General features: G+C 48.7%; 1 protein-coding gene across 3 annotated transcripts; it reads right to left on the bottom strand.

Moving 5' to 3' along the window:
• Positions 1-1,044: 1,044 nt before the first annotated feature.
• Positions 1,045-24,926, bottom strand: LPO (lactoperoxidase). Of its 3 annotated transcripts, XM_029212093.1 has the most exons (13): positions 24,769-24,887; positions 20,899-20,976; positions 19,584-19,671; positions 14,959-15,119; positions 13,515-13,632; positions 12,972-13,101; positions 12,023-12,229; positions 10,473-10,797; positions 8,489-8,649; positions 3,939-4,191; positions 2,919-3,092; positions 1,911-2,148; positions 1,045-1,724 (listed from the first exon to the last, which is right to left on the bottom strand). In XM_029212093.1, the coding sequence occupies exons 2-13, from the start codon at positions 20,972-20,974 to the stop codon at positions 1,517-1,519; spliced, it is 2,139 nt and encodes a 712-aa protein (XP_029067926.1). In that variant the 5' UTR covers positions 20,975-20,976; positions 24,769-24,887; the 3' UTR covers positions 1,045-1,516. The 3 variants fall into 3 exon arrangements, with proteins under 3 accessions (XP_029067926.1, XP_029067927.1, XP_029067928.1); XM_029212094.1 differs by lacking the exon at positions 19,584-19,671 and having other exon boundaries at positions 1,352-1,724; positions 24,769-24,926; XM_029212095.1 differs by lacking the exons at positions 14,959-15,119; positions 19,584-19,671; positions 24,769-24,887 and having other exon boundaries at positions 1,517-1,724; positions 20,899-20,974.

Below are 24,926 nucleotides of genomic sequence, written 5' to 3'. Positions count from 1 at the left end.
GCAGAGGGGTGATGGGAAGGTAGTTCCCTCCCCAGATAACACGGCATCTCTGGATCCTGCATCCCTGCAGCTGGCACAGTGGTTCGGAGGCCCTAGGACAGTAGACTCCTCCTCACTCCTGCCTTCACGGGGCCAGGTTCCCAGACTGGGACAGCAGGCTGGGCTGAGGGAGGGGAAGGCGCATACTTCCCTAATAAACTTGCCTGGAACTTAATCCCTCTGATTGGTAGATTCCCTCCCTGTTCCCTCCCTTCTTCCCACATTTGGGGAGGGGCACCCACAGCTACAGCCTGAAAGTATGCAGGATGCTGGGGCTCCCATGCCCATAGGAGCCCCCGGCACTTCACCCTAGCAGGATAAATACTACTCAGCTCCATTTCACTGATGATGAGAGGGGTGTTTCAGTGAGGTTAAGGGCCTCATGTGAGGCCTCAGAGAAGAGGGTGCCAGAGTCAGGGCTGCAGCCCAGGCCTTGTGGCTCCTGGGCTTTTCCCACAGGATGGCTAAGTGCCTCCCACCCCTGCCCCACCAGTCAGGGGATCTGGAGGCCCCGGCTGGGCTGACCTTACCCAGGAAGGTCGTTTTAAAACAACTCATGAATATGTATTGGGCGGCAGTGCCAGCAATGTTCTGGAGCTGCCCGTCAAAGGCCTCGCAGGCTCCAAGGACTGGCCTAGAAGAAGAGGGTATTTCCCTGAAGGGCCCCTGGAAGGGAAATTAACTTTAGCTCTGGGGGAATCCAGGCTTGGATTTCCTCCCTCTTTGACCCCGTGGCACTGAGGGCTCTCTTGCCACCCCACAGCCATGGCTTCTTTTCCCAGAAGCTCCTTGCCTCCTCTTTTTCTTTGAGAGCACTTTGAAATCCCACCAGACCGTGCCCTCTCAGCCCATAGACTCGTGCACACGACCTGTTGGTGGTGAGACATGTCTGAACTGTAAACATCCAGTTACTCATTTGGCAGTGATTCCAAGGCCTGCCTTGGGAGGGGAACAAGGCCATTGCCAGCACCCGTAGTCAATCACCAGATGTTTACTGGGCACTTCCTGTATGCTGAGCACCGTGCTGGGGGCCACGGAACACACTTGGAAGTGGGCTGAAGTCCCCGGCTCAAGGAGTTTACAATCTTGGGGAGTTTATAATCACGGGGGAGTTTACAATCACGGGGAGGAGAGATAAGGGTGTAAAGGCCTTGACTTGTTCAGGGGAGAGGATGGGTGACATCTGGCAAGCTAGACTGGAAGGTATCTCAGAGGGTATCTCGGAGTCTTGACAGAAAGGTGGGTTTCCGCAGGCAGAGAGGATGGATTCAAGAGGAAGAGCTGGAGAGGCCGAGGGGGCTGGCTTCGGGCTTGAGCGAGGTGTGCATCCAGGGAGTGTAGAGAGACCCGGCTGGAAGGAAGGGCTGGGATTAGGTATGGAGCTCTAAGGGACCGGGTCACTGTGCTTGCTTGAAGTGGCATCGTGGACCAAGGGGAGCTTTACTGCACAGTTTGGGAGGCCGTGGAGTCCAGGCCCCTAATTCTCCTTAGAGGCCCACGGTAAGAGGTCCAGCTTATCGATGGATGAGCAATCCACAAAGCCTTGGGGGTAGTTGTTGGCTTGGAAGGGGTGCAGCGGGACCTTGGTGACGTGGGTGTTGTCACAGACAAGGCGTGACAAGGACATTTTCTGTAGAGAGTTCCGCTGCTCCTCAGTGAAGACCCCAGGGTTCTCCCACCAGAACCTGCAGAGACAGAAGCAGGGTCTCTCCATACAGCCCAGCCGTTGGACCCTCCCCAGTCTGCCAGAGGGGAAGGAAGGAGGTCACCGGAACATGCCAAGGTCTGGCGTCAGTCCTCCTGTAGGACGCCCATGGCCCACCTCCGAGAAGGGATGCCCTCCGTGCCCTCCCCCGTGAGGTCTCACTTGCCTGTCTCCATCACGGATCTGCTGGAACTGCCTTCCCAGGAGGCAGGCCAGGAGATGCCCCACCTGGCCCCTCTCTACCAGGGGCTCAGCGATGGCCCCTATCCAGATGTCAATGTTGTCAGGGGTCCCGTAGAGAACCAGTAACTTCTCAGCCAGCACCTTGTTCTTCAGCACGGCGTGCAGCTGCTTCAGTGTTTGGGGCTGTGAGAGGCCACAGAAGCCTCTCCAGGAGTTGTACCCTAGGGCAGAGAGGCTGGAGCTGTCTCATCCCCCTTGCAGAACTGCCCACTCCAGCTCCATCAGCCCCAGAAAGTCTGTGTTCACATCCCTTGGGATAGGGGAGTCGGTGAGCCATTGTTTTATACTGTGGCACTTGAGCTTCGAGGGGGCTAGTAGGTTATATGGTGCTTACTATGGGTCCAGGAACTATTCTAAGCACCATACACAAACGTAAATTGAAGAACAGAGATGTCAAGTAACTTGCCTGAGGTCACATAAGTAGAAAGGGCATAGCTGGAATTTGAACCCAGGCAGTCTGGCTCTTAAGTACTACATTTAGGAAGATCCGATAGTCGTTGTTTTCCCTCTGTTATCCTTTTCTTAATATTTTCTGGACTTTTAAACTGGTTTTACAAGTCAGTTGTTGATTCCTTTCATTTGAGGAGCTCAAAGAAAGTACCAGATGTGTTCTCTGGTCTCTGCATTAAGGAGAATGGAAGATTCCATTTCACAGATGAGCAAAGTGAGTTTTAAAAACGGGCATCTCTGGACTTCCGTGGAGGTCCAGTGGTTAAGACTCTGTGCTTCCACTGCAGGGGGCATGGGTTCTATCCCTGGTTGGGGAACTAAGATCCCACATGCTGCGTGGCGCAGTCAAAAAAAAAAAAGGGCATCTCTGCCTTCTGTTTTAGAAGTGATCACCTCCTCAGGGCTACAGACGAGAGTCCCTTGGAACCCCAGAAAGTAGCTAAAAGTTCCCCAGACCTGGCAGGACCCTAGGCCCACTCACCAGGCATCCCATGGTCCCGGCAACGCTGTATGTTGATGGCAGCCAGGTCAAAGCCGTGGATCACGTGAGTGGGTTGGAAAAGCTTGTTGCGCAGCTCACTCGTCATCATTTTATTCTGATTCATCGATTTGGACTTCTTGGCCAGCAGGCCCCGCACCAGAGGGTCAATTCCACCTGCAAGGGAGACCCAGAGGCCATGTTGGGGATGGGGGCAGCTGGGGACATCTTCCACTGCTGGCTCCTCCCTCCACCAGACAGTTTCTCTTTCTCAGGTGAAAGAAGGGCCAACTGCACCTCTCGGGCTGGAAGTGGGGAGAGAAGAGCCCAATGCAGCCCGCAGGGTATGCTGGGGGCTGGGGGTCAGTCCAGACCACCTGCCGTCCTGGGGTGATGGCATAAGCATAAGCGTAGGGTTTCTTTCAAGCTCCAGTTCAGAGAGCTGGCTCCTTCTCCTCCATATGTTCCCCCAATGAACTGTGCAGCTTGGGAAGAGATGTCAGAAATCTCTGGAAAATGCCCTGACTTGTCAAGCCTTAAGTAAAGCCAGTTTCAACACAGCCCACCTCAGGATAAAGGGGAGCTGGCTTCAACCTTTGGCACTTAATGTAGGTGGAAAGCCGTAGAGGAGAGCAGAAAAGAGCAATTTTTTTTTTTTTTTTTACTAGACCTAGGAATTATTTCTGCAGGGATCAGAGAAACCTGAGGCATGGAAAGAGAACAGGGAAAACTCAGCATCTTAAAGGCCAGCAGAAGAAAGAAAGAATAATAACCACATCCTGTGTGTCAGGAACCATTGTAGGGCACTTTATACATATATTTCTATTTTTTTTAATATCCTATGAGATAGGTATTATTACTGTCCCCATTTTACAAATGAGGAAACTGAGGCTCCGTGAGGTGAATTCACTTGCCTAGGGTCACACAGGAAGTGCCTGGAGTCTGACTTCCAAGCCAGGTTTCCCTAGAAGCAGGCTACAGAGTGAGACAGCCTAGTGACAGTGCTTCCCTGAAAGGACATACCATCTTTGACTATCCTCCAGGTGTTGAAGAAGAGGGTATGCAGGGGGAGCTCTGCTTCCGGACCCCATGGCTGATAATTCTCATCCAGGCGGAACACAGTGGAGGGGACCTCTAAGTGGCCAAAGCGGAAGGCGAAGGTGAAGACATTGGAAATTCGGGGATCCACAGATTTGTTATAGCCTTGGTATGGAGGGATCCACTTTTGCATCTCATCACCTAGCACAATGGGTAGGTAGTCCCTAAAGGTGATAATCTGGAAGGAGAAACAAGTCGTGAGAAAAGGGTGTGAGAAGCCCTACCTCTGGCCACAGTGGACGGGCCCAGCTGTGGCACCAGACTAAGCTGGTTAGTCAGATTCTCTCTCTCAGGAACTTAGATATCAGATGCAGCTCTTCAAGAAATTATAGCTTGAATAGAAATAGCTATTCAAGCTATTTCTGGTGGTGCTCTATCTGAGGGGACAGATGGGGTGATATGGGTTGTCATTTTCTATCATGTGCAGAAAAGCAGAGAAAACCCATCTGCAGAGAAAGAGAGTGGAGAAGTGAAGAGAGGAGCAGAGAGGAGGGAGAGACAGAGTGAGAGTAACTGCCCTAATTCCAGATGGTTTCCAGTCTCTGGCTCTCACCCTAGTTGAGGCCCAACTACACTCCCTGCCTGGGGGTTCCGGGAGAAACCCTTACTAGCTTGCAGTTGATACATGTGTAGGGTGAACCTGTACTGAACATCTGAACTAGCTTGCATGGGTTTCTTTTTCTTGTAGTCCAAGAAGCCTTATTATGGATGCAAATCCATATGTTGAAGCTCTAACCCTCTCTTTTGATTGTATTTGAAGATAGGGCCTGTAAAGAGGTAATTAAGGTTAAGTGATGTCATAAGGGTGGAGCCCTAATCCAAAAAGACTAGTGTCCTGATAAGATGAGAGACACACGCACAGGGGAAAGACGTGTGACCTCCAGAAAGGAAAGAAGAATGATGTACTGGGTAACACTACACCCATCAACAGCAGAATACAAATACTTTCTAAGGACCTATGGAACATTCAACAAGATAACAATACCAGGGTTATAAAATAAACCTTAACAAATTTGGAAGAATTGAGATCATAAGAGTATATTCTCTGACCATGATGGAATCAAATTAGAAATCAGTAACAGAAAGGCAGCAGAAAAATCTCTAAACACTTGGAAATAAAACAATATACTTCTCAATAACCCACAGGTCAAAGAGAAAGTCTGAAACAAAGAAACAACAACAACAAAACATACACAGTGAATTAAAATGAAAATATAACATATCAATATTTGTGGGATACAACTAACAGTGCTAAGAGGGAAATTTATATCACTTGTAATACTTATGTTAGAAAAGAAGAAAGCTCTCAAATCAATAATCTAATCTCCTACCTCAATAAACTAGCAGGAAGAGCAAAGTAAACCCAAAGCAAGCAGAATAAACTAAAGAAGAAAAGTTATATGATTATCTAAATCAATGCAGAAAAACCATTTGACAAAATTCCACATCTATTCATGATAAAAACTCTCAGTATGCTAGGAATAGAGCAGAACATCCTCAACTTCATATAGAGCATTTACCAAAAAAAAATCACAACTAACTATAGTTAATGGTGTAACCTTGAATGCTTTTCTTTTACTATTGGGAAGACAAGAATGTCTGCTCTCATCACTCTTATTCAGTATAGTACTGGAAGTTGCAGCCACTGTAATAAGGCAAGAAAAAGAAATGAAAAACATACAAATTAAAAAAGAAGGAATATAACTGTCATTATTTGTAGGTGACATGACTATCTATGGAGAAAATCCCAAGGAATCTACAGAACTCCTGGAACTAATTGCATTCAACAAGGTCATAGGATACAGACTCGACACATAAAAATCAATTATATTTTTATACACTGATAATGAATAAGTGGAAACTGAAATAAGAGATGTAATACCACTTACAGTTCCTCCAAAGGAAATGAAATACTCAGGTATAAATGTAATAAGCATGTATAGGATCTGTGTGATTAAAATTATAAAACGCTGATGAAATAAATCAAAGAAAATCTAAATACTTGGAGAGACATACTATGTTTATATAGTGGAAAACTCAACATTGTAAAGATGTCAATTGTCCCTAAATTGATCTATAGTTTTAATACAATTCTTATCAAAATCTCAGCAAGATTTCTTTGTAGACATAGATCAGCATGTTTTAAAATATATATGGAAAGGTAAAGACCCTACAATAGCCAAACTAATTTTTAAAAAGAATAAAGTGAGGAGTCATTCTTCTTAATGTTGTCTTATTTTATAGCTACAGTTATTAAACACTGTGGTACTGGTGTAGGACTAGACACATAGATTAGTGGACTATAATGGACAACATAGAAATAGATTGACATAAATATGCCCAAATAAGTTTTTTTTACACTTTTTATTTTATATTGGAGTATAGCCGGTTAACAATGTTGTGATAGTTTCAGGTGCACAGCAAAGCGACTCAGCCATACATATACATGTATCCATTCTTCCCCGGACTTCCCTCCCATCCAGGCTGCCACATAATGCCCAAATAATTTTTGACAATGGAGCAAAAGCAGTTCAAAAGGAGAAAGATAGCCTTTCAGTAAGTGGTGCTGGAGCAATTAGACAACCATACCCCCCACCCCAAATGAACCCTGACCTAAACCTTATGCTTTATACAAAAATTAACCTCAAATGGATCATGGACTTAAATGTAAAAGATAAAACTATAAAATGTCTAGAAACATAAAACCAGGAGAAAAATCTCTGGGACCTAAGACTAGGGAAAGAATTGAAACTTGACACCAAAACACAATCTATGAAAGGAAGAAACTGATAAATTTGGCCTCATCAAAATTAAACACTCTTACTCTGCAAAAGACCCTGTTAAGAAAATGAAAAGACAAAGTACAGACTGGGAGAAAAATTTTACAGTCACATACCTGACAAAGGAGTCATATCTAGAATATATAAAGAACTCTCAAAACTCAACAAAAGACAAAATCCATTTTGAAAACGGGCAAAATATATGAACAGATGTTTTATTGAAGGGAATATCCAGATGGCAAAAAAGCACATGAAAAGAAGTTCAATATGATCAGCCCTCAGATAAAGCAAAGTAAAACCACAATGCAATATCACTACATACCTATCAGAAAGGGTAAAAAAAAAAATGAGTGATGACACCAAATAATGACCAGAATGAAGAGAAACTGGATCATTCATACATTGCTGGTGGGAATGTAAAAAACAGTACAGCCACTCTGAAAAATACTTTGGCAGTTCCTTTTAAAACTAAAAATGGACTTAGCGTATAACCCAGCAATTGCACTCTTGGGCATATATCCCAGAGAAATAAAAACCTATTTTCATGCAGAAACTTATCCATGAATGTTCATAGCAGCTTTATTCATAATAGCCCCAAATTGGAAGATATGCAAATGTCATTCAATAGGTGAATGGTTAAACAAAACTTAGAATACTACTCAACAACAAAAAGAAATGAACAATTGATGTACGTAACAAGTTGGATGAACCTCAAGGAAATTATGCTGAAAGTAAAAAGCCAGTCTCAAAAGAATACATACTGCATGATTTCATTTATATAATACTCATGAAATAACATAAATGTACAGATGGAGAACAGATTAGTGGTTGCCGGGGGTTAGGGATGTGGGAATGGGGAGGGTGGATGTGGCTATAAAAAGGTAGCACAAGGGAGTCTGTGGTGATGGTAGAGGTAAGTGTCGTTATTGTGGTGGTGGTTACCTGAAACTACATATGTGATACACTTACATGGAGCTACACACACACACACACACACACACACACACACACACACACACACCCCACATGAATTGACTGCACTTATAACTGGTGAAATCTGAATAAACTTTATGGTTCGTATCTATGTTAACTTCAGGCTTTTGATATTGTACCATAGTTATGCAAACTGTTAGCACTGGGGGAGACGAGGTGCATGTGCTTTTTTTTCTTTTTGATACAACTTCCTGAGCATCTACAATTTATTTTAAATAAAATGTTTAAAAAATAGGTGTATGGTTAATATCAACATATCAACTTTTCTAAGTCTCTTCTAGTTAGTCAATCAGTCAATCAACAATAGCAATTGACTATGCCTGTGACATGTGGCTTAGGTGTGGAAAATTTTAGAAGATAATCCAATCAAAACAATCAAAATAACTGTGATGTAACAGTCCCAGGAGTGATGGAGCCTGTGGTCCCAGTGATGGCCCCTGGGTGGGCATACTGAGTAACTGACATATGAATGACTCTCCAACACCCTGAATCCAGGGATTCATTTTGGGGCCGAGAAGCTGAAGAAACAAAAGGGAGGGTTTAAAAGAATGGGACAGTGGGAAAGATGCAGCAGAGAAGAGGAAGGGGGAAATGGAGGTGTGGAAAGCCGAGGAGGTCACTGGACGCGTGGCCGTGGGCAGAGGGCAGAGCCAGGAGCAGAAGCGAGGCTGGCACGTGACGCAGTTCTCCTGAGCCTCTTACCTGTATGAAGGCTCCTAGGATTTTCCGGGCTTCCTGGTAGAGCTTCTCTCCATCCCAATGAGGGTTGAGTCTCTTTAGTTCTCTGGCCAGCCGGTTGTGCTCTCGGAGAAGGAGGGTGTGGGAAACGGCCAGTAGGATCTGCTCTGAGGCTCGGGGATCTCCTGAAAGCCCAGAAGGCAGAAGGGTGGGTCCCCCCTGAGCAGCCCCAGAACCCAGTAACCTGCACAAAGAATAAATGTGGTGTCCCAAAGGGAAGCTCTCCAAAGCCCCTCCTTCCAGTTAGTTTAAGGTGGAAAGAGATCGGGGTTGCGATTCATAGATTAGAATCCCAGCTCTCCACACACACTTTTTAGTTCTGTGACTTTGGACAAGTTACTTAACATTTCTAAGCCTCAGTCTTCATGTCTGTGAAAATGGGGATAATAAGGTCGAACCCACAAGACTGTGGTAAAGAAAGACTACATACAGGTGACGTTAAAAAGTAAAATTTTGCTAATTAAATCCCAACTGCCTTCTAAGACGGGACCTACAAATAAACGAGGGGCTTTTTATTGTGCGGAGCAATTTGGATGGTTTTAGGAGTGCAAGTTTGAGGGTAAGAGATTGGGTAGGGTTGAATTCCTCTGTGTAATAAGGGAGAAGAATCTAGAGATGGGGACTATTGGGAAGAGAGGGTCGTATAGATGGTAAAAGACCAGCTGTTTCATAAGGGGACTTCTCCCTGTGTCCTCTAATCTTCAGGAAAGTCTATTAAATTCATGAATACTTGGTCTTACTGGATATTTTAATGGAAAACAGGAAGGGCTTAGTTTTGTGTCTGGACTGATGCGAGATGTGTATGGACACAGAATCCAAGAGCTCTACCAAGAGATCTGGGTCTTCTGCCATGTCTGGGTGGGCTGGGGGCTTGTCCTGGGAGAGTGGGTTTTTGGAAGAGAGAAGGCCTCCAGAAGCCCCAGGCAGAGAACGCCAGGAGGGCAGGAGCCCCCGGAATGAGGAGAGCTGGAGAGCTTTGGCTGCGTACAGGATACATGGAGTGGGGACTTTGTGCCAAGTTTATGGAAAGCCTTAAAAATATACATTCCTCTTAATCTAGAACGTCCTCCTCTAGGAAGTTATCTTAGTAAAATTATTAAAAATGAGCACAAGGGCTTCCCTGGTGGTGCAGTGGTTGAGAGTCCGCCTGCCGATGGAGGGGACATGGGTTCGTGCCCTGGTCCGGGAGGATCCCACATGCCGCGGAGCGGCTGGGCCCGTGAGCCATGGCCACTGAGCCTGTGCGTCTGGAGCCTGTGCTCCGCAACAGGAGAGGCCACAGCAGTGAGAGGCCTGCATACAGCAAAAAAAACAAAAAACAAAATGAGCACAAGAATTCATCAACAAGGATGCTCAAGACCTTAACAAAAACGAACAAACAAAAATCACAGAAAAACTAGAAATGACACAAATGTCTCCAAGTAAGGTTGATAAAATACATTATGATACATATATGTCATGGAGTACCAGGCAGCCATTAAAGATCATGATGTAGATGAATATTTAAAGATGTGATACATTAAGAGAAGATATCAGACAATGAGAAGACAGAGAATTACTTCTAGTATGACCCCAATTGTGTAAAACAAGGTAGAACTAGATCTATGATAGAAAAAAACTGGAAACATAGGCGTGAGTGGTGGGATTTGGGGGATTTTCTTAGTTTCTTTGTGCTTTACTGGACTTCCTTATTTTTTTTTTTTTTATACAGTGAACACATGTTCTTACATTCTGTATTCATCTGTGCCCTTCTGCCAGTCCTGGACCACTGCCCACGGCAATGATGTCTTGGTGTGTGTTTTTCCAGGAGACAATGAGAAGAAGCAATGGTAAAGCCTCCCTGGAAGCCGCCCAGTGGCCTCGAGAAGCTCTTCTGGCCTTCCTCTGCTCTCAGGCCCCAGGATAATCCCCTTGTCCTTTGGCCCCTCTGTTGCCAGCCTAGACTCACCTGTCAGGAAGCAGGGCACGTGGGCAGTGGTGTTGATGAACTCACAGGGGCTCGGCTTCTTGTTGTCAAAGGGCGGGTAGGCCAGCCCGTGGTCCTGGGCCTCCTGGTTGATGGCCATGAGGCCCAGTGGGCTGCTGAGATCCCGGAGGCGGCTGGCCAGGCTCGGCTCAGGGCTGTACACTAAACTGGCGTCCAGGAAGGAGGTCAGAGCATTGATCTGCTCTCGGGCCAATGACTGGTAAGGTGGAGTGGGGCAGACAAACCCGGCCCGGAAGAAAGGCATGCATTTTCCTTGAGTCTTCACCTTGGGGTCGTTGCACGGGAACTGCAGAGAGATCGGGGTGGGTGACTGGGCAGAGGTGGTACAGCTGGCAACCTCTCCCCAGGGTAGGTCTGGATGCAGCTGGCAAAGATGCTGATGGTGCCCTCCTGGGACCCTGGCACCAGACAATGGCTCCAGATGCCTCCTGCTGATGCTATAAATCCTGGGCCCCCAACTCCCTGAAGGTCACTACATCTGCTGACTAAAAGGGCTGAGGGGGAATCATTCAATCTTTCATAGCAAAACCTCCAAATTTTTGGTTGAGAGAGAGTCCTGAGATCCCGGCACAAGGAAGCAGGACGTGAGGCAGGAAAGGGTTTGTTAATAATTAACAACAGCTACCATTGATTTATTCTGGCCCTACCATGTGCTTGGCATTAGGCATACTTTATCTCACTTTGGTCCTCATAAAACCCTGTAAGGTAGACCATTCTGTCCCATTTTACACGTGAGAAAACGGAGGCTCAGAAAGGTTAAGTAATTTGCCCAAGATCTTACAAACTGAAAGGGAAAGATGTGGGATTCAGATCTAGGCTGACCTTACTTCACAGCTTATGTTCTTTACACCACAACACATAGCCCCGATTTGTTTGAGTGAATAAATCATTCCCTAACTGTAAAATCATGAATAAGAAGAAAGGTGCACCACTGCAAGTTCCTTTCCCTTCCTGCTGGAAATTCCCACAAATGCCTGCCACTCATCCTGACTCATCCATTCTGGGAGTAGCCTTCCCGACTCTGAGATGACTTACGGTAGCATTCCACAAATTTCACTGTCTATAAAATGAATCTCCTGGGGATTCCAATAAAATGTAGATTCTGCTTCCCGATGTCTGGGATGAGGTTTGAGATTTTACATTTCTAATAAGACCCCAGGTGACATCAATGCTGCTGGGCCAGGGATGAAGACAACACTCCCCAGAGCTTCCCAATTTTGCCATTAGTGATTGCTTGTCCATTTCCCACACAGGCCCTTTGTCCTTGACGGAAAGGACAGTGTCTTGTTCACCTTTGAATTCTAAGAGTTCAGTGCACTGCCCGGCACAGAATAGATGATTAATGTCCATTTGCTAAATGAATGGGCGAGTGAATGAATAGACGTGTGAGGCTTGGGAAGCTGTCAAATCAACATTCAAGATCTCCAGGAGGTCCTGGCTGACAGGCTGGGAATGTCTGCCACATCAGGGAGGCAAGGGGTTTGCCAGGGACCCGCAGCTGCAGGGCCTACCATGATGGGGAAACAGTTGTCTCCCTGGATACAGTGCTCATCACACTGTACTTTGGAGTACTCGCTGCTCCCCAGTTCCGTGTCGGGGGCAAAATCCAGGTCGTGGTCCACAATTTGACCCCACTGCATCAAGAGCAGGGACCTGTTTTGGTCCAGAACACCCTCTTCATTTAGGTAGCCTACAATCTTGTTGGATACCTCACGGGCCTACAGGTGGAGAGAGAAGGACAGGGAGGAAAAGGTGCTTTGAGGATTCAGATTCAACTGCAGTTTATAGAGTACCTGTGATGTAACGGGTGCACTTCATCCCCATGACAAGCTTGTGAGGTACGTGGCATTACCCCCATTTTGTAGATGAGGAGACTGAGGACTAGACAGGTGAGGTCAACTCACCAAGGTCCTGCCGCTACAAAGGGCCAGGTCTGTATGATGTGCTGGCTTCAAGGCCAGTGCTCTTTCCACTCAGAGAGGGAACACAAAGACAGGCTGTCCCTGAAGTGCCACGGAGGTGCCAGGTGTCTGGGACTAGAAGAGGGGCTCTGGGGAGGGCCCGCCAACTCAGATGAGGCCAACAGATAGGACGTCCCGGCAAGCACCAGCTGATGCACTCCAGGGGCTGGGGCAGGGCAAGCGCGAACAGGATGGGGCAGGGAAGCCATCTGCCTGGGAGACCCCAGGATACTTGGCCTGACGGCAGCTGGGACGTGACCATCACGTGGCTGGGCTCCGGGACCCGGACTCTGCTGCTCTCTAGTGGCATTTTCCGGAACACCACCAGGGAGGAAGTCCAAATCTCCATCTCTCCGGATGCGGTTCTACCGCGCGTCTGTCCTCCCACCTATTTCTTCCTCCTTTCCTTGTGTGTTTGTGGGAGGGCATCCTTTCCCCTCTGACTCCCATCTTTCACCCGCCTGCTCAGGGCTCGCCCCCACCCCGTGTCCGCCCTCACCAGCGGGACAGGGAAGCCGTTCCGCTTCTTCGTCGGCGTCCAGCCGAAGGGCAGGGAGAGCCCGTCCTCGTACTCCGCCGGCAGCCAGCGCGCCAGCGCCCTGTTGGACGCGCCCAGCGCGGGGTTCTTCCTGAAACAGCAAGACCGGCCCTCAGCCTAGGCGGCGGGTTCGCTCCGGGGTCCGCTTCTCCGCAAACCCCACGGGGATCCCCTGGGGAAGGACGCGGAGGAGGGGCCTCTCAAATGTGGGGTGTCGGAACTACTGCCACCTCCGAAGGCGCGGGACTCCTCTGCCCTGGGGAAAGGTGCTCCTTCCAGTGGGATACAGTGGTCTCTTTAGAAGGTGGGGAAGTTAGCGGGGTTCCAACAGAACAGATTCCCGTGGGACGCTAGTCCAGGAGGGTAAGGCGGTGGGAGTTAAGCCTGTAATGCCCAAGTGACAAAGCCCCTGGCTGGGCTGAGCAGGGCAGGTGGGCTGGACAGATGGGTTGGCTGTGGTGATTGGGAGAACCTGCCTCCTGAACCCACCTACTGGCCACTCACCTGTTATTACAGTCTCCCGTGATGGTGCGGTAAGGGCTGCTCTCATCACATTTCACCAAAGGAACTGGGGCACCACAGCCCACCTCCTGAGAGAGTGCAGTGAAGTCCAGGCTAAGGGCTGAAAGAGAAGGGATGCCAAAAGGGCTGAATCCTTTCTCCATTCTGAGGCCCTGAGGGGAGGTTCATTTTTTGAACTTGATTTTTTGGGGAATACATTTTACGTTCTAAGTAAGCATTTCTCAGGGGGTTTCTCATTGAATCCTGACAACTCATTAAGGTAAGAATTTAAATTCTCATTTTACGAGAGAACGAGACTTGCCCAAGGCCACACAGATAGTAACGGTCTCCAGAATTGTTAGTAGTTCTTTGTCTATCAGACCCTTTGAATCAACAGATCTTTCTTTTAGAACAATACCCCTGAGAGGTTAGGTACATGTTAGTATGAGTTAGTTTGAGAAGATTGCTTTTCTTCTAAAGCTCCACTGACGCCTAAGGTCCCAAGCACGCAGGAATCTAGATAGGAAAGATGTTGGGAAGGGACAGGGCATTTTTACGTGAGGGGCGCTGTGATCTCGGCGGGAGTAACAGAGCGGGGAGCCTTAGGCATCAGAGACCTCCACGTGGGCACAGAATGGAAAGAGCTGCCAACGTCCTAAAGCAGCCTGAAGGGAATCCGGCTCTGGGGGCCTTCTTCGGGGGCTCAATTGCGGAAGTTGGCAGGGGCTGAGGTTCAAGCCCCAGCACCTTTTGAGTCTCAGAGTCCAAAGTGCTCCCTACTTCTCCCTACCTTGTCCTGGTTCCCTCCTTTTGGAACTTTGGAATTTGCCCGAGTCCTAGGCCAGGTATCTTCCCCCACTTGATGTTTTCCCAGGGAGAACCTGCAGCCTCTTCCTCCTGTCAAGACCAATCCCCTTCCTCCGTGACCTACCGTGAGCAGTGACATTTGGTAGGGGGTGGGGTGGAGGGGTGGAGGAGGTCACGATCAATCCATCGGCTCATTGTTTCAGCTCCACGGTACCCAGAGCAGGAGAGACAGCTCATCACCTGTGACGTAATCCCAGTAAATCCCCCCTGACACAGGTGGCTGAAATGTCCCGTCCACAGGCGGAAGTGGTGACACTGTGGTTTGGGACAGGGAGCCTGTGTTTATTAACTTTAGTCCTTCCTCTGGACAGAGGCCTTACAGATGGTGTTATAACAAAAGGCACAAATGTCCCCTCATTTGGAGTTGGCAGTGTGACCTTGCCGGGCCCAAGTTCCTTTCTCTGCAAAAGGAGCATTGGCCTGGCTGTCCGCCCAGCCCCTCCTTGCTCTGCAGTCCATGATTCTGATGGAGAGAGAGGACGTGGCTCCCAGTAGGAACTGCGACTTTTGGTGGCTTGTGTTCTCTCCTGTGGAGAGATGACCCCTTCCTGCCATCAGAGGGCTGGTGGGTTTTCTGTACCTGTGACGTTGGTCAGGGTCACTTTCTGCCTCAGTCTCTTTAAGGACTCCTCCCACACCTGCCCGTGGCGGATGGCCATGCGGGTCCAGCCCTTGGCGTGCTTGAGGTATTTGGAGAGCTGTCGGGTGGTGGGTACCTCAGAGCTCATGGCCGTCTTCAGCCTACAACGGAGAGCAACGGGGGAGTCATGACCGGGCCCTCGGCTCCGACCCTGTAGCAGGGGTGTGAGGTGCTGTGTGTGTACAGCAGAGCTGCGGGGGTGTGGGCAGCATGCAGGAGACCCCCCACTTCTGTGCTCTCAGGATCTTTTCTTAGCTCTCCTCTGATGCCTCTGGAAAATCTCCTCTGGGAAATCTCCTCTGGCAGGAGGAAGCTACAGTGTGTCTTTAAGCTTCGTTAAGTCTGGTTCTCAAGGAAGGCAGACAGATGGACATGAGCACTTCCTGAATTAGAGTCAGAGGGTTGCAGCTGTGCTGGCTGCTTCCGAATCAGTTGGGGAACCTAAGAACACCTAAGTCCCAGGATGTACCGATTCAGACCGAGGAACCCCTGACCATGGAGCTGGCCTCGTGCACCGAGAATTCTGGAAATAACATGCCTATGGGCCCCAGTTCTGCCCATGAAAGCATCCTTCCTCCTATCTGGCCCTAGAGTTAGTGTGGAGTTTGTTTAGTTGTGGCTGTAGCATCTAGCCTCTTGTTGACCATTTCTTGGGCCAGATGTTCGGGCTTTGTCTTAATTACCTATCTATAAAAAAGAGAAGCCCCAAACCTTTCTACTACTAAGAAGTTGGTGACCAAGGGCAAGGTGGTGTCAGAAAAGTCCCTGCATGAGAACCCTCTCCCCCTTCCTGTGCCTCAGTTTCTTGTGTGTGAGATGAGGGGTCCTATGAGATGATCTTTACGGCTCTAAGACTGAAATTTTGGAAATGGCTCAAATTCTCACAAAGGCAACCCTGCTTTGGGGATATGCGTCACAGGCTGTAACTCCTGGCCTGTCCCTGTGGATCAGGTTATCGATTCTACTTCAAGCATGAGGGGGTCTGGTGCTCAACCTGAGGGGTGACAATGGGTGATGACTGAGCTGTAATCACCAGGCCTGACCCCTCCCAACCTCCCCCCAACCTCGGTAAGAAAGGACCCAAGAAGATAAGCCAGACTGCCTTTTGTTGCTGTTACAAGAGACATCATGGCCCAGTGGCCCAGACTGCTGCATGGCATGTCCAATATGGTAACCGCTAGCCACATGTGGCTGTTTAAATGGAAATGCATTCAAATTAAATACAATTAAAAATTCAGTTCCTCAGTGTCACTAGCCACATTTCAAGGGCTCCGCAGCCACATGTAGTCAGTGGCTCCTGTATTGGACAGCACTGACCTAGAGTTTGAACCCTGGTTCCCCCAGGATTGGTTTACAGACATGACCTCTGAGTGAGCTAGGACTCACTGTGTTACTTACATCAGGGCCTCCGGAACACGCTGGCTGGGTTTGACTCCTGCGGCCACTTAGTAGCTGTGTGCCTTTGAGCAAGTTACTCAACATCTCTGTACCCAATTTCCTTACCCATAAAATGAGGATAATGGTCGCAATCACGTTATTTGATCATTTTGACCTTCAAAAACAGCTACTTCACATAGTTGGATTTAGCACTTTCTAGGATTTGGGGGGGAAAGGCGTGGGAAGTGCTGAGAGCTGTCTCTGGCACAGAGGAAACACTCACACGTGTTAGCATCAGCGCCATCACCATCATCATGGGTCCCAAAGGGCCCCCCCACCCAAGAGAGAAGGTGTGTTGCTGGGCCTCCCAGGGCTCCACCCAAAGGTCCCATGCAAGCCCCTCCCTGTTCCTGCCTTTCTCCCCTGGCTAGCGTTATGCGCGGTCTCCTGCCTGACCTTGACTCGCCAGGGACTTAGCTCCTGATCTGCCTCAGGGCCGGGCTCCACAGACGCAAGCAGGGCCTTGGAAGAACTCTGTTTCCATCTCCAGGCCTACCCCCTTGTCCTAGCCCCCAACCTCTCCCATCTGGATGGCCACAGTAGACTCCTAATGGGACTCATGCCTCCTCTCCTGTCCTTCTCCCATCCGTTCTCCATCTGGCTGCAGGAAGGTGCTTTTTCGAATGAAAAGCAGACCAGGACACTCTTCCTGAAGCACTTTCTTGGCTCTCCCTGTGACGTGCATGAATCCACAGGCTTACTGTGTACGTGCTCGTGACGTTGTGGGATCTTTGCCTCTATCTAGTTCCCAAACATTTTCATCACCCTCCAAGGAGACCCCACACCCATGAACAGCCAGCCCAATCCCTCCCCTTCTCCCCCAGCCACTGTCAGCCACTGCTGTGCCTCTGACTCTCTGGCCCTCAGGCTCCACCTGTGTGTCCTCTTTTCCTACTGCCACCACCAGCGTGGGCCTTCTTTCTGTTTCCTGAGCACCCTAAGCTCTTTCCTGCCTCAGGACCTTTGCCTTTGCTGCTCCCAGACCCTGGCTTTCTACATGGCTGGCTCCTTCTCATCCTCCGTCAGGCTTCCCTGCTCCCCTGCTCCCCGCGCCTAGAGTAGCAGCCACTGCCCTGTTTATTTCCTTCATTTTCCTTATCACAGACTGTGAGTCACTGGATTGTGTGTGTGCTTGTGAACAAGATGTTTAAATGTGATTCTCTGTGTCTCCATGAGACCCCTAAATCCAAGAACTAATCGGTGGGGATGAGTTCCAAGGCACGGCTGGGTCGTCCTGTGCAGCACGACTTGCAGAGGAGGTGATGAAAACCAATTGTGAGGCTTTTATTCTACCCCGACCTTGGGCTATAAAAGGATTGACATTAAGGAGGGGGGGAGAATGTTCGTCTGGAGGTAGTTGCTGAAATACCAGGTAGTTCCCTCCTGTCACTGTGGGGCTTCTTCTTGGCACTCAGTCTAGTGACAAGGGCCTTGAGAGGAGGGCCCTGCTGCGTGTCCTGGAGCTATGGCCGGTGGTTGACCCCTGCCCAGAGAGCCTAAAGAGAACAAGAAAAGCAGACGTGGCTCGTGCTGTGCACCTAACAGCAGAGTAAGCCAGACAGGGCAGCCCTCGGCCCCAAATCGGCACGTCCTCCAGCAGCAGGGCAAAACTTTTAGTCTTCTGCGGCATCTTTAAAGGGGACCTGGCCCAAGATGGTGTGAGGAGGGGTGAGGGAGGGAGCCGCAAGCTCCAGGGCTGAGGGGTGGAGCTGTGAGCTACTGGTCAGAACTTCTCTGGGCCAGAGAGCTGGCAGCAGAATCTCTGAGAGCCGAAAAGCGCCCAAGGAGGGAAGGAGCTTCTGACCCAACCCCTAACACCCAGGCTCTAAGCTGTCCAGGCGACTTAGACTTTGCCATCCTGTACCTCTCCTACCTCCCCCAGCTTGACCCCTAAGAGGGACAATCCTGGGCTGGGGGATGAGGAAAAGCTCGAGAAAGAGGGACGGGCGGACCACGCGCCCTTCTCTCACTATGAAAGCCTAAAGCAGCTCCGAGGGGAGGAAAGTGAGAGGCTCTGTGCTTTGTCTTCTTCTGCTGACATTTGAGCTCCTGAAAGGACTAGAAGTGATCAGAGCACATCTTGTCATCTAAAAGTCAGCAAAAAAGTTATGGGACCTCTTGAGAGTTTATGCAAGGGCCAGTGAGGAATGAAACCCCAAGTCCAGTAAAGGGGCAGCAAGAGGAACGAGTAAGGTTGTTTTCTGCTCAGTAAAGTGGTTACTCTTGTTTTTCTGCCTCTCTAGCTCCAGCATGGGCTTCCCGAGGGCAGGGACCCAGTCTGCATTGCTTATTTCAGGAAACCCAGGCCCTACACATGGTTGGGAGGTGGCTGACTCTGCCGGTGTCCTGCACGTTTCTCAAGTTCATTTGGGCCCATTTATAGCTTTGGCGTGCCCCTCCCCTAGCCGCTGATGGCTCACTCCCGTAACTGTCCTGAGCAATTGCTTCTGAGTCAGGGTGGCTTCCTGGCTGGAGGTGCCTGGGAGTCACACAGTGTGCTACACCACGGCCCCCCCACCCCAGTGCCAAGCTTGCAGCACGTCTGGCTGACATCAAGGACCCTTTTGGCAGGTGAAAGGTCTGCTCTCTTGCTTGGGGTAGGATAGGCTCTGAGGTGCAGCCTACACTCTGGATCTCCCTGTGGGGTCAGCTGGGGCTAGACCTTAAACCACATCCCTGCTTAACCCCTTCTTTTTACCTATCTGGCCTCACTCCCTCACTCCGCTACAGCTTTCGTGAGAGCGCTCCCCAGTAAGCCACCCACGTGTGAGTCCAGGTCTCAGATTCTGCCTCAAGGGGACCTGACCTAAGACATGTTGAATGAATGGAGAACTTCTAGGGACAGGCTTTGTGAGAGCCTGCAATGCGTGACCTAAGGAATCACTTAGCCACGTGGAAGAAAGTGCTTATAGGAGCAGATGAGACATCCCCTTCAAGGTAACTTAGAGGCTGAGGATTTTAGGAATTGTTGGCTTTTACTCATACTTGCCCCATACTCGCAGGTGGGCAGGGGCTGGGAGTGGAAGGGCAGGTTGTAAAATTGCTTTGGCTCATTGGCTTGTCAGGACTGGCCTAGATGCACTTGTCAGCCTAGGAAGAGAAGCATGTGGTATGTGTGTCTCACCTACCTGGTCCGGGAGTCCAGGAAGGCCTTGTTGACCTGGATCTTGACCTGACTCACAGCATCAGAGATGGTGAAGGTGCGGGTGGCCTGCTCTTGGAGGGGGAGAAGCAAGGAGCAGGGTATCAGACACCACCCTTTGGAGAAGCCCTTTTCTCTGTCTCCCTCTTTCTCCACCATTATCCTCACCACTCAAACCTGAGCAGGCAGAAGACCAAGGTTAGGAAACATTCGACAGGAGGAAAAGCCCAGAATGGGAAGAATGCTCTCTGATCCTCAGTAAGGTGCCAATATCACTCTTTAGGAGTCCAGTAGAATACATTCGTCCCTCAGTATCCACAGGGGATTGGTTCCAGGACCCCCCAGGATGCTCGAGTCCCTTATGTAAAAGGGCATAGTATTTGTATATAACCTATGCGCATCTTCCTGTATACTTTGAGTCACCTCTAGATTACTTACAATACTTAATGCAATGTAAATGTCATATAAATAGTTACCAGAGTGGGGTTTTTTTTTGGGAGCCTGGGAGCTTTCTGGAATCTTTTAAAAAAAATATTTTCAATCCACTGCTTGTTGAATCTGCTGGTGCAGAACCTGTGGATACAGAGGCCCGACTGGACCCAGTGATGGGATTAAGAAGGCGTGAGACCACTCACGTTGGCTCTTGGCTCTGGGCTGTGGGGATTTTTTTGGTTCTTGGTGAGGTGGATCTGAAAACAAGTCCCTCAAAAGGCTTAGCTGGTCACAAGGACCCTGAGGTAGGGAAGGGGAGGGTGTAGAGTAGAGGTGGGGTTCCTTGTTTTACTCGAATCGGGGTCTGGAATGGTGGGGGGATGAGGATGCAGTCTTTGAACAAGGGGAGTGTAGTGGCTTAAATAGTGTCCCTCCGAAAAACTTGTCCAACTAGCACCTGAGAATGTGACCTTATTTGGAAATAGGGTCTTTGCAGATGTAGCTAATTAGGAAGAAGCCATACAGGTACAGGACTAGAGTGGGCTCTAAATCCAATGACTTGTGGTCTTATAACAAGAGGAGAGGACACACAGAGGACACCACAGAGAAGAAGGCCATGTGAAGATGGAGGCAGAGATTGGCGTGAGGCACATATAAGCCAAGGATTGCTGGGAGCTACCAGAGGCTGGAAGGGGCAAGGAATGATTCTCCCCTAGAGCCTTCAGAGGAGCATGACCCAGCCAATACCTTGATTTAGGAATTCCAGCCTCCTGAACTGTAGGAGAATACATTTCTGTTGTCTTAAGCCGCCCAGTTTGTGGTCCTTCGTTACAGCAGCCCCAGGAAACACAATACAAGGTGGTACTTACCATTTGTGTCAGATTCTGCAACCTGGAACAAGCTCAGGGAAGCCAAAAGTACTGGGAGATGGAAGAGGACCCTCATCGCTGAAATGAGACCAGGATCAGGATGTGAGCCTTGTAGAGTCCCCATGGGTAGGACTTACAGACTCACAGAAAGGGGGTGGTAAAGCAGAGAAAGCCCAGAGAACATGAGACACCCTAACATTAGAACAGAAGAGGGGAAACCACAGTAACTAACTAGGCATCTACCATATGTGCAGGCCCATGGTAGGTCCTGGGAGATGGAAAGAGGCAGTGGTGGAAGGGAAAGAACACAGGCTTTGTGGTCAGAAGGTCCGAGTTGTAGTTATGCATTTGCTCTAACTAGCTCTGTGACATTGAGCAGGTTACTTGACATCTCTGGGCCCCCGGCCTGATTGAGTGAGAGGGTTGGACCAAGTGATCCAGGATGTCTGATTCTGCCCTGACACCCCGTGACCCAACTTCCTGTACCTGTCTTGTCACCGGTGACAAATGCTCTTACCAAACCCAAAACACAACTTTGGAGTTCCTCTTCCTCTTTTCCCCTCAGGATGTATTGCCATCCTCCTCTGGCCCAGCACCAGGGGAGTGTGCCTGAGAAGCAGACACTCAGTTCCTCCTATGGGAACTGGCAAGGAACTCCACCCTCCCTCAAAGAGTCGACATGATGGGAAAACACGAATGAAAATTGTGGCAAAGCTCAGAGCTCTCCAGAGCTCGCAGCTGTGTTCCAGGTTGCCTGAAGAGATCCCTGCTCTTGGATCAACGCCTTCATCATGAGCTTTAACTCTGAACCTAAATCATCAGATCAAAATTGTGCAACTTTGTTTGCTGACGAGGGGCTTTGGGGCTCAGAGCGTTCACTAGGATTGGTGGGATAGACCCCAAAATGTCTTTTGAGGAGATTCTAGTTCCAGCCCAGGAGGCACCCATGCTGTACGGATGGAAGGATCGTGCGTCTAGACCATGTTCTTCACGAGAGGGCACAGGCTCTCCCCATAGTGTGCATTCACTGGTTGGACCCCAGAAACGTCCTCAGATTGGCTGCCCCCTCTGTCTCTACTCAAAGCTCCCTAAGAGACATCGTGGTTCTAGAGTTTTGCCCAAGAGACCACCCAGGAGGTCTTCCAGATACTCTCCAGAAAAGGACAACTGTGTATCTGGACAGGTAATTTCGGCTTCCCTTGCACTCTCCCAATCTTTCCCTCTGACCTTTGATGATCCCTCTAATCATTTTTATCTTGTTGAATGTACTTCTTGTAAGCTAACTGTAGAAAAAACAAACAAACCAAGGTGCGAATAAATACCTCTCTGGCCAAGATTCTCCCTGGCACTTTTTTTTCCCCAAGAGGAAAACAGCTTGACCCCTCAGTGGGCTCCTGTCCTTACACCTCTATGGCCCCGCGTAGTCCTCCTATTTGTGCTTCGAGGAGACCACTGAGCCAGCAGCAATCTGCCCTTTTAAGCAAACAAATACGATGGTTTTGGAGTAAAAAGCATCACTGATATTATTTTAAGTTGTGGTAAAAACGCACAGGACAAAATTTACTACCTTAACCATTTTAACCAGACAGTACAGTAGTGATAAGTACATTCACATTGACGTACAACAGATCTTTAGAACTATTTCATCTTGCAAAACTGAAACTCTCTACCCACTAAACAACCAACTCCCCCTTCCTCCCTCCGCCCAGCCCCTGACAACCACCATATCATTGATTTTTAAGAGAGCTGATGGGCACACAAGTATTCATTATGTTATTCTTTCAATGACTAGTGTGTTTCGTGATAAATCAAAAACAAAAAGTGAAAGGTTAGTCTATGAAAATAGGCATCATCTGAAATAGATTGAGGACGAAAAATATCATAGCCGGAGAAATAAAAGTTGAGAAATCTGAACAGGAAAAAGTCCTTAGATACTCATTTCTCCTCTCCTTTCCTTGGAACCTCTTTAATACTCCCCATCACTGAAAAGTGGTGGGAGGGAACCTCAAGGCAAAAGCTAAAGTATTTTCCTTGTCTTGGCCATCTTTCCTGGTGGGTGTGAAGGAAGCATGTGGGACAGAAAGCAGAGAAAAGCAAACACGAGGTCATGCTGCTGGGAAAGGGGTGTTCAGAAAGATCCTGGAGGAACCCTAGCTGCAGCCGGAGCCAAGAGGCTTCTGGGATGTTGGGATATTTACCCACAATCTTGTTGTCATCATGCTCAGTGCAGAAACCCTTTCCCAAGCCCTTTGGTTTGCATCAAAGCTTGGAGCCTTCCCTGAGACATGAAGCGTTATCTGGAGACAGAACCACAGCCTCTGCCTCTCAAATGCCAGTCTGGTCCACAATCCCCTGCCTCTTACTCATACTCTCCTATGCAATGCCCTCTTGGTCCCGTGAACTCCTATTCGTTCTTTAAAACCCAGGCCAAATGCCACCTTCTCTGTGAAGTGTACCAGATCTAGGCAAAATTAGGTCATTCTTTTTTCTCTCTTCCCACAGTACTTTATTCACATCTCGTATCACTGTTTTCATGTCCGTTTCCCCGTCAGATCATAAGCTTCTCAAGAGCTACGTCCTATTTTTGCTTTTTCCACTGCCCAAGCCTAGTGTTGATACATAATAGGTGTTGGGTACGTGCTGAATGAATGAAACTCCCACGGTAGCGAAGTTCAACATCCAGATGGTGCAGAGGGAGAGGGTGGTGATGGTCCCTTAACAGGCTTCTCCCACCTTAGTGTGGCTACTAATCACCGGGGGACCTTGTTAAATGCAGATTCTAACTTGGAAGGTTATAGGAGGGACCTGAGAGCCTGCACTTCCAACAAGTTCCAGGTGACGCTGATGCTGCAGGTCTACAGACCACACTGAGTACCACGATCTCCCAGAGTCCGGCTCTCATACTTGCTGAGAAGTCACCAAGGGGGCTGCAGGAAGGCCTGAGAAGGGAAGGCATCAGTAGGATTCTTTTCCATGAATGGTGAACGCTCTGTTGAGGGTAGTGGGATGAGCCGGAAAGAAAACCAATGAACTCACCATCACCCCCAAGAATGTTCTATTTGATCTTTTGAGCAGTTCCAGTATCAAGAGGAAAATAGAGAAGAGACAAGCTCTTATCAAGCTCTCTACAGCAGAAAAAATCCCCCTTAGCCACAGGGTTTGGGATATGCAGTTTCATAAAAAAACAATATGATTCAATCACTCAATTTTCCCAGGATGAAACCCATTTAAATATTGATGCAATTCATAAATCTGATTGAGAACATAGTGTCCACAGGACATTGGAGACACCTGGGACTAGACATTCAGGGCTAACTAGATGTTCAGGTCTGCTGTAAATAGCATGAGACACTAGAAACAGGTTGAAGATCTGAGATCCCTGGCTTAGGGGACCCCTTAAACACTGCAAAATTTTCACTAGAGTGAATTTTCATTAGCGTTCATATCATAATTGCATCGGTCTCAAGAACCCCACATGAAGCATCATTCTGTTACTATTTCCCCCCAACTTTCTGTGCGACCTGGACACATGATATATCTTAGACCTTAGTTCCTAAACAGGATGGATGAGAGGAATATGGTACCTTCCAGCCCTAAGAGTTTATGATTCTATGGCTCGGTGTTCAGACTCAGAAAAGCCTCTTTGCCCCACAATGGATTCAATCACATTCTCCCTTATGGATTCAATCACATTGTCCCTTATGGATTCGATCACACTCTCCCAAACAGGGATGACCTGCCAGGTTGGCAGCCAAATCTGGCACCAGAAAATGCCTGAAGAAGACAAGTCCAAAGGCAGTACCAAGCTTTCTGAGAAGCCTTTAGGAAATTTCATCATCAACTTTGCAGATTCCACTTAATGAGTCTTACCTGCCAAGTGCCTTGGCCTCCTGTGGCAGCCAGGGGAGTTTCTCTTCTTGGAGGAACTGGTCTTTTATACCGTCTATCAGGAATTAATTTCAGGGAAAGGCCCAGAAAGAAAGATTATGAGGGGCTGATGTGGCTTGGAGGCGGATCTCAGGTTCAGC

This window comes from Monodon monoceros, unplaced genomic scaffold, assembly GCF_005190385.1.
Source record: "Monodon monoceros isolate NGI ecotype Baffin Bay Population unplaced genomic scaffold, NGI_Narwhal_1 Super_Scaffold_9, whole genome shotgun sequence".
In the NCBI taxonomy this organism is placed as follows: domain Eukaryota; kingdom Metazoa; phylum Chordata; class Mammalia; order Artiodactyla; family Monodontidae; genus Monodon; species Monodon monoceros.
Note: the sequence above shows the minus strand (reverse complement) of the source record. Positions and strands in the feature narration are given on the sequence as shown.

Coding starts and splice junctions, on each gene's coding strand:
- LPO (XM_029212093.1), bottom strand. CDS start 20,974: ATGAGGGTCCTCTTCCATCTCCCAGTACTTTTGGCTTCCCTGAGCTTG. Junction 13,102..13,514: donor ACGGGAGACTGTAATAACAG/GTGAGTGGCCAG, acceptor TTGCTGTTTCAG/GAAGAACCCCGCGCTGGGCG. Junction 12,230..12,971: donor ACGGCTTCCCTGTCCCGCTG/GTGAGGGCGGAC, acceptor CTCCACCTGTAG/GCCCGTGAGGTATCCAACAA.